The 8,688-nt window shown below is 52.5% G+C and overlaps 1 protein-coding gene across 1 annotated transcript; it reads left to right on the forward strand.

The window, feature by feature from the left end:
- Nucleotides 1-5,786: 5,786 nt before the first annotated feature.
- Nucleotides 5,787-8,382, forward strand: LOC124660890 (protein BZR1 homolog 2-like). Its single transcript, XM_047198730.1, has 2 exons — nucleotides 5,787-6,047; nucleotides 7,289-8,382. The coding sequence occupies exons 1-2, from the start codon at nucleotides 5,787-5,789 to the stop codon at nucleotides 8,099-8,101; spliced, it is 1,074 nt and encodes a 357-aa protein (XP_047054686.1). The 3' UTR covers nucleotides 8,102-8,382.
- Nucleotides 8,383-8,688: the final 306 nt, after the last annotated feature.

The following is an 8,688-nucleotide window of genomic DNA, read 5'->3' on the forward strand; positions in this document are numbered from 1 at the left end:
GTAGAGGCTCGGCCAAGTTTTTACTTTTAACTCCAAGAGGGAGTATTTATGCTCGATAGTGGGTTCATGCCTCCATTGAATGCAGGACAGGTGACGGAAAGTTCTAAGGTTGTGGATGTGCTGTTGCCACTAGGGATAAAACATTGATGCTATGTCTAAGGATGTAGTTATTGATTACATTACGCACAATACTTAATGCAATTGTCCGTTGCTTTGCAACTTAATACCGGAGGGGTTCGGACGATAACCTGAAGGTGGACTTTTTAGGCATAGATGCAGTTGGATGGCGGTCTATGTTCTTTGTCGTAATGCCCAATTAAATCTCACTATATTTACCATGTCATGTATATGCATTGTTATGCCTTTCTCTATTTGTCAATTGCCCGACTGTAATTTGTTCACCCAACATGCTTTTATCTTATGGGAGAGACACCTCTAGTGAACTGTGGACCCCGGTCCTATTCTTTACATAGCATACATTCTACTTGTTTTACTTGTTTTCTTTGCAAACATCTTCCACTCGATACGTTTAATCCTTTGTTACAGCAAGCCGGTGAGATTGACAACCTCACCTGTTTCGTTGGGGCAAAGTACTTTGGTTGTGTTGTGCGAGTTCCTAGTTGGCGCCGGAATCCCCGGTGTTGCGCCGCATCACATTTCGCGACCATCAACCTTCAACGTGCTTCTTGGCTCCTACTGGTTCGATTAAACCTTGGTTTCATACTGAGGGAAAACTTGCCACTGTGCGCATCATACCTTCCTCTTGGGGTTCCCAACGGACGTGTACATCTACGCGCATCACCCCCTCTGGCCGCCTCTCCTTCGCGTACTTCTTCGCCCCGAAAACCTAAGCCACAGAGAGTTACGGAGAATAGACAGAGCCACCTCTGCGGGGCGGAGAGACACCAGAGAGAAAAGAGCTCTCCGGCGGGCAGGAATCCGCCGGGGAAATTCCCTCCCGGAGGGGGAAATCGACGCCATCGCCATCGCCATCGAGCGGGACATCATCTCCATCATCATCATCGTCATCTCCACCATCTACACCGCCATCTCCACCGCTGCATCTCGTCACCGCCGTAACGATTTGGGTTGGATCTTGATTGTTTGATAGGGGAAACTCTCCCGTGTTGATTACAACTTGTTATTGATGCTATTGAGTGAAACCATTGAACCAAGGTTTATGTTCAGATTGTTATTCATCATCATATCACCTCTGATCATGTTCCATATGATGTCTCGTGAGTAGTTCGTTTAGTTCTTGAGGACATGGGTGAAGTCTAAATGTTAGTAGTGAATTATGCTTGAGTAATATTCAATGTTATGATATTTAAGTTGTGGTGTTATTATTCTAGTGGTGTCATGTGAATGTCGACTACATGATACTTCACCTTTATGGGCCTAGGGGAGTACATCTTGTATTCGTTTGCTAATTGTGGGGTTGCCGGAGCGACAGAAACCTAAACCCCCGTTAGTATATCGGTGCAGGAGGCATAGCAGTATCTCATAGTTTAAGGCTGTGGTTAGATTTATCTTAATTACTTTCTTGTATTTGCGGATGCTTGCAAGGGGTATAATCACAAGTATGTATTAGTCCTAGGAAGGGCGGTGCATTAGCATAGGTTCACCCACACAACACTTATCAAAACAATGAAGATTAATCAACTGTATGAAGCGAAAGCACTAGATTAAAATCCCCGTGTGTCCTCAAGAACGTTTGGTCATTATAAGTAAACAAACCGGCTTGTCCTTTGTGCTAAAAAGGATTGGGCCACTCGCTGCAATTATTTCTCTCGCATTTTATTTACTTGTACTTTATTTATCTGCTATATCAAAACCCCCTGAAAACTTATCTGTGAGCATTTACAGTGAATCCTTCATCGAAACTGCTTGTCAACACCTTCTGCTCCTCGTTGGGTTCGACACTCTTATTTATCGAAAGTACTACGATACACCCCCTATACTTGTGGGTCATCAGGGCGCTGGCAACGCGCATCAGTACTATCAACCGTTTGTGTTGGCCCCTCTTGGCAGCGACACACGCGAGCCGTTGGACAAATTAATGACCTCGCCCCGGTGCATCGAAGCGCCTCGACGATTTGCCACATGTGAACCATCATGCGTCGCCGCCAGTTCTCGACGTACGACGGCCCTCCTCGCGACGCCAGTGTTAATGGCATCATTTTGTGCGTCATCTACCTCCCGCCCATCTATAAAATGGTATGCAACACGGCATCCCACATGTCCTTCGCAGCCACATCCTCCTATTTTCCTTCCTCGCTCTCTTGCCTGACCACCCGACCTTCCTGAGATGGGGCACTAGGGGCTACACCCAAGCTCTGTCACATGCTTGGCCATGACGCTCCCACTTGGACGCGCTGAGCTAGACGACACAGCGAGGTCCACATCGTGCTCTTTGTTGTCGCGGAGCTCCTCGCGTGTGACGCTCATCCCCAAGCTGGAGCGGTCTTCTCTGCCATGCCGCTGCAGCGACATCGTCTTCTAGACGCCCATTTTTTCAACAAAAGAGGGGTCAAGAATACCCCAATGGAGCTTCATTAGTAGAACATGTGGCAGGTACAAACTGCATATGGGCCCTTCACAAGACTCGCCCTAAATAACCTAATATTAGAAGATAAAGCATCCACGTTTGCAACATAAAGCATACTAGAAAAAATAAGGGAAAAGAAATCAAGTACACAAGTGCCTCCGCTACTAGTCGTCGGCGATCTACAGTTGCTTCCGCCGAAATCAGAGAGCAGCTTGCTCGAAAGCTCTCTCCCGACGAAGAAATCCAGCCAGCGGCCACTTCTAGAAATCCGAGGACGAACCACATGGCTTCCTAGAGACGTCAAGCTTCGGTGAAGGATCCAAGAACCAGCCTCCGCAGCGGAGGTTGAAGAAGGGCCGCCATATCGGCCAATGATCACGGCGGCATCGTCAACCACCATGTGTTTCGCTCGAGAAAAGATCCAAGGTCGCTCAGATCTATCTCCAGCAAGTGCCCTCGCCTTCTCCCTTCCACCACCGTGTCAGCCAGAAAGAAGAGCACGAACATTGCCTTCTCCCTTCCACCACATGCTTATTTAGAGGGTTGGTCGTCGGATCTCCACCACTCATCTTCGGCCCCAACCTCTGGAGCACCATGAGCAGGAAGATCACCGCCGTCAGCCACCAAAAGCAGCCCGAGTGCTTCGGCCACTTGATTCCCATCGGCATGACGCCATTCTCTACATGGGTAACCGCAACTACAACTAACCTATTCCTACTATGAACAAGGAGGAGCCTGCCACCTCCCCCGTCCCTCTCCGGTCGGTGAGGCCGCGAAAGACTAGAGGGGGGAGGAGGCGGGGAAAACTAGGAGACTCTCAACGGATATAGGAGATAGAAAGAGAGGGGAGAAATGAGAGCCCCCCTCTAGACGCGATAAGGAGCCACTGCTCCCGGACAAGAAGAAAATTCTAATTTTTGAATTAAAATTCGCCATTTCGATGAAATTTCGTTATCTATTTAATTATTATTTGTAAATTTTATTTAAGGGGTTCGTTTTAGATGCCCCTTAAGGGCATCTCCAGCGACGCGACCGTTTTCGTCCGCCGTGACCGGAAATACGTCTGAGCCCTGCTCCAGCGGGGCGACGCAAAGTGGCCTGCCCGTCCGCGAAGACGCAAACCTGGCCCAAATATGCGCCAGGTTTGCGTCTCCGCGGACACGGCGCGGACGCGCCGAGCGTCCTCCATTTCTTACCCGGTCCCGCAAGTTAGCGAGAGCGAAATCGACCGCTTCGACTTGTTTCCTTTTCCCCCTCTTTGCTGCCCTAGTGCGACGCCCCCACCCCAACCCCTGCCGCCGCCGTCCGCCGCAGTACTCGCCGTCGGCACCATTGTCGCCGCGCGGGAGAGCAGGATCGTACTCGGGGTTGGCTTCGGCGCGAACCTGCCGGCTGTTTTCGGGCCAAACGTTGCCGGTTGTGCCGCCCTTCCGCGCCGCCCACGACCTGTTCGACCAAGAACATGGTCGCTGAAGACCATGCATGAGGTCATGACATGCTGCGTGATCATGCACAACATGATCCTTGAGAACGAGCGTCCTGATGGCCGCAATGAGAACCACTGGGAATTCGAAGGTGAGTTGGTTGCGCCAGTTCCTGGAGCTTCATCTTGGACGGACTATCTACATATGAATGCAGAAGTCACAAACGACACCGTCTCCAAACAGCTGCAGACGGATCTGATTGAGCATCAATGGACCATGGCTGGCCATGAAGATCATGCCTAGAGGAGTACTATCTTATTTTCGTGTAGACTTTTAAAAATTTAACTGTAATAACTATGACTTTGTTGAATTCCTTATTTTGTTGTTTCGAAACTTCATATTTGATGCAAACGTGAAAATGCGTTGCGCCGCTGGAACCACCCCAAGGTGCAAACGGACGCGCAGACAAAAACGGTCTGTCTTGCGTCCGCCGCGCGACGCAAATGGATATTTGGGACGTCCGAAATGCGTCGCGCCGCTGGAGATGCCCTAAGTCTATACTCCCTCCGTTCCATTCTGTAGTGCCTATAGTTTTTTGGCACGGAAATTAGCGCAAGAGTATTCTTTACAAAAGACCCCCTGGCTTAACGATTTGAGATCAGAGTAAAATGAGGGGAACCGATAACTTCCTAAATTAACATAACAAATTCCACAAATTTCTCTGGTTGATTCTCCATATATGTGTAGCCAGGTTCTACTATTAAGGAAAGAAAAACAATGCTTCCTAAATCTAAGGAATCGTTGGGGTCATGCATTAGGAATTTTAATTAATTGTTTCCCTTTTGTATGGATTTTTTTCATGCATGTCGTGTAGGAGCTGATCGGTAGAGGGGGTAATTAAAAAAAAACTCTACGATCTTATATTCTGAAACAAATGCCAAAAATCTATAGATATTATAAAAAGAAGGAACGGAGGGAGTATATTTTTTGTGCAGCCGCGTGAGTCCACGATCTACCTCCTGACTTTGCTCATAGGGAGGGAGCCCGTTCCCTCCCGGACGTCCCCGTCTCGTTTCCGTTTCCACTCCCCGTCTCCCCCTGCGACGCACGCGGGCAAACAAAGATGCCTCGGCCGCCACGTTTCGATCCCTCCCAGCCCCACCCGTGCTCCCCGTTCGCGCAGTCGCACCCCGTTCCGCGTCTGTCCACACTAGCCAACTTTACTGCTCCCCCGCACGCCGAGGCGGGCACTAAAATAATAAAATAAACGAGCACGCCGGAAAATAAAAAAAGTCCAGCCAGAGCGGGCGGCACCGAGGCAAAAATAAAAGAAAAAGAAACTCGGGTGCATGGCCCTGAAAAGCAGCAGGCTCACGTGCCCCCCTTGCGGCGGGCCCCGCCACCACACGGGCCAGCACGACGGGGTCCCACGGCCCGTGGGTGCCCACGTGCAGCGCTCGTTGACGTGGACCGCCCACGCCGCGGCGCAACACGCTTCGTGGCCTTGCCCCCCTACCCAGCTGCCTTGCCTCTGCGCAATTACCTCCCTACCCTCCGTCTCCGACCTCCGTCGCGTCCAAGTTTAAGGTGGCAAGCAGCGTAAATAGCACGAAATCGAGGGGCAGGTGAGGTACCGCCCCGAGCTGGGGGCTTTTCAAAGCGCACGCCACTGCTCCCCCACCCACCCCCTCCCTCTCTTTCCCCCTTGCTCCTCCTCCCCTGTGATCCGCCCTCGCTACTCGCCCCCAGACGGCGACCTCGTCTGCTCTGCTCGCGCCTCCGACCTCGGCGAGCTGCTGCCTGCGGCTGGGCGCATGGACCCGGGAGGCGGAGGCGGCGACGGCGGGTTCGGCGCGGCGGGGGGCGCGGCGGGCAGGATGCCGACGTGGCGGGAGCGCGAGAACAACAAGCGGCGTGAGCGCCGGCGCCGCGCCATCGCCGCCAAGATCTTCTCCGGCCTGCGCGCGCACGGCGGGTACAAGCTGCCCAAGCACTGCGACAACAACGAGGTGCTCAAGGCGCTCTGCAACGAGGCCGGATGGGTCGTCGAGCAGGACGGAACCACGTACCGCAAGGTTCGTTCGTGTGCTAATACTGCTGAGCTCCCTCTCTGCTCCGCTGACCACACCGCCGGCCGGATCTCCGGCTCCGGCTCCGACCGATTGATCCCGCGGCTTACTTCACTTGCCTAGCTACGAGCTTAGCGCAGCGGCGCCGCGGATTAGGTAGCTGCCTCGCTCGCCGGCGTTTGTCAACGGCGCCGCACGCCGTGGATCTTGACGGACTACTCGAGCATCTAGCTGCCGGCACGGTGTGAACTGTGTAGCGTCCGGTCGTACCTTTCCTAATTTATTTTCCTTCCTTTTTTTCGGGGTCGCACGTGGGGTAGCGATGGTGGGACGGAGACGCCAGACTGGACCGGACGTGCACGGGTGCTGCGCTGGACTCGGCCTGGGTGGGTGGGTGGGTGGGTCGTGGTAGGCGCGGCCGTGGAATCTCCGGTCGCCGGACGCAAAAAAAAAAGCTACTCCTTGAGATTCTCTTTGGGTTTAGAATTGAGATGCTTGCTTGCCTCGGAATCTTGGGGGCTCGTCGGATCGGATGAACTGAGCTGCTTCCTTGCATTCCCTGTTGCTGTGCTAGCACTCGGTGGATCCTGATTGACAGGCTTTGGGATGTGTAGCTTAGCAAGCAACATGCTGAACTGAAGCTACTCTAATCTGCTACTCAATTATTGCTTGCTTGTCGATGATTGCTTGTTGTGCGTGTTCATGCCAGTACGCTAGGTTAGTGTGCACAGCACTGCATTGCTGTAATCCAACTTGCAGAGTCACATGTTAAGCGTGGTGCAGAGTATGCGGTGGGGAACTCTACAATTGGGGCATGATGATCACCATCTTGTGCTTGGTAGTATTTGATCATTGGGAAATGCATCTAAATGGGTAGAATTTGAGCGAAACGGCAGTATGCAGCATCGCATATTAACATTGCGCAATGAACCATGCCATGGTTACTACATTTACTACTTTAGTTCGTCTATCGTACTACATTACTTCGTACGAGTCCTACTACTACTTGCAAACTGGTGCTATGTTGTAGGAGCTGTTTTATTTGCTTACTCGCTGTCGTGTCTCATTTAGCGCGGTTCTTCCTCCTCCTTTTGGTTCAGGACATCTTGGTGCCAAACAGAGTGTCTCGTACTTACCGTGATAAATCTGTCGAAATACTGCAGCTGATTTGCTTTCACCTACTTAAGGGAAATAGCATGATTCCACTTGTGACACACAAAACTAACACTGTTGATTTCTCTTCACAGGGATGCAGACCTGCAGAACGCATGGACGCGATAGGGTGCTCCGTATCGCCCAGCCCATGCTCCTCTTATCAGCCAAGCCCGCGTGCATCATACAACGCGAGCCCTACTTCCTCTTCGTTCCCCAGCGGCGCATCCTCCCCATTCCTCCCTCAATCTAACGGCATGGTAAACGGTGTCGATGCCAGCCCTATCCTACCTTGGCTCCAAACTTTCTCCAGTTCTAACCATTCAAACAAGCGCCCGCATCTTCCGCCGCTGATGATCCACGGCGGCTCTATCAGCGCCCCGGTGACTCCTCCGCTAAGCTCACCGACCGCGCGCACTCCTCGCATGAAGACGGACTGGGACGAGCCGGTGATCCAGCCTCCATGGCACGGTTCGAACAGTCCGTGCGTTGTCAACTCCACCCCGCCGAGCCCTGGGCGTCAGATGGTTCCTGACCCAGCATGGCTAGCTGGCATCCAGATCTCATCAACCAGCCCTTCATCGCCTACTTTCAGCCTCATGTCCTCCAACCCATTCAGCGTCTTCAAAGAAGCGATCCCCGCCCCCGGCAATGGCTCGTCGAGGATGTGCACACCTGGGCAGAGCGGCACGTGCTCCCCTGTGATCCCTGGCATGATGGCGCGGCACCCGGACGTTCACATGATGGACGTGGTTTCCGACGAGTTTGCGTTCGGAAGCAGCACCAACGGCGGCGCCCAGCAGGCACCTGGACTGGTGCGGGCGTGGGAGGGCGAACGGATCCATGAGGACTCCGGGTCGGACGACCTGGAGCTCACTCTGGGAAGCTCCAGGAAGCGGAGCTGCTGATGCTAACAAAACCTAACTCGGGAGGGAGGGATTCTTGCTGTAGTTCATTTCTTCTTACTTCTGTGTTGATTAGTTTCTGAAAGAGAGACCAACCGTGTGGTTCCTTCAGATAGTTTTACTTGATGTCATGATAATTGTATTATTTATTTGTGCGAATTAGAGGGAATGGCTTTGTGTGTTCGGCCAAAATCACGACCCTGTGCTGTTTCGTGAGCTCGCCGTGCTGTTGTTGTGTCAAAATGTAAATTCATGTGAGAAATCATGCAGATTGCGAATCTTTTTTGGCTCGAGTAGTCAAAGATGCTTGCTCCATGCCACCATGATTACGAAGCTTTTTTCGGCTAGAATCGTCACTTTTCTGTTCAAAGGATGCTTGCTCCGGTCCAGTCCATGCCATGGTCGGCCACGGCGGAGGCAGCCGGTGCCCGGTGGGTGGCTTCAAAGTCCTCTGGCGGAGCGTCAACACGGCGTTCCTGGTCGAAGAGTGGACGGCGTCGCAGCCGTGTCTTGCCCGGAGCCGGCCGGCCGGCGGTGGTGAACTGGGGCGATTGTACCTTCGTCAATACCTCTGGCTGCACTGCCGTCGC

This window comes from Lolium rigidum, chromosome 6 (genome assembly GCF_022539505.1).
Source record: "Lolium rigidum isolate FL_2022 chromosome 6, APGP_CSIRO_Lrig_0.1, whole genome shotgun sequence".
In the NCBI taxonomy this organism is placed as follows: domain Eukaryota; kingdom Viridiplantae; phylum Streptophyta; class Magnoliopsida; order Poales; family Poaceae; genus Lolium; species Lolium rigidum.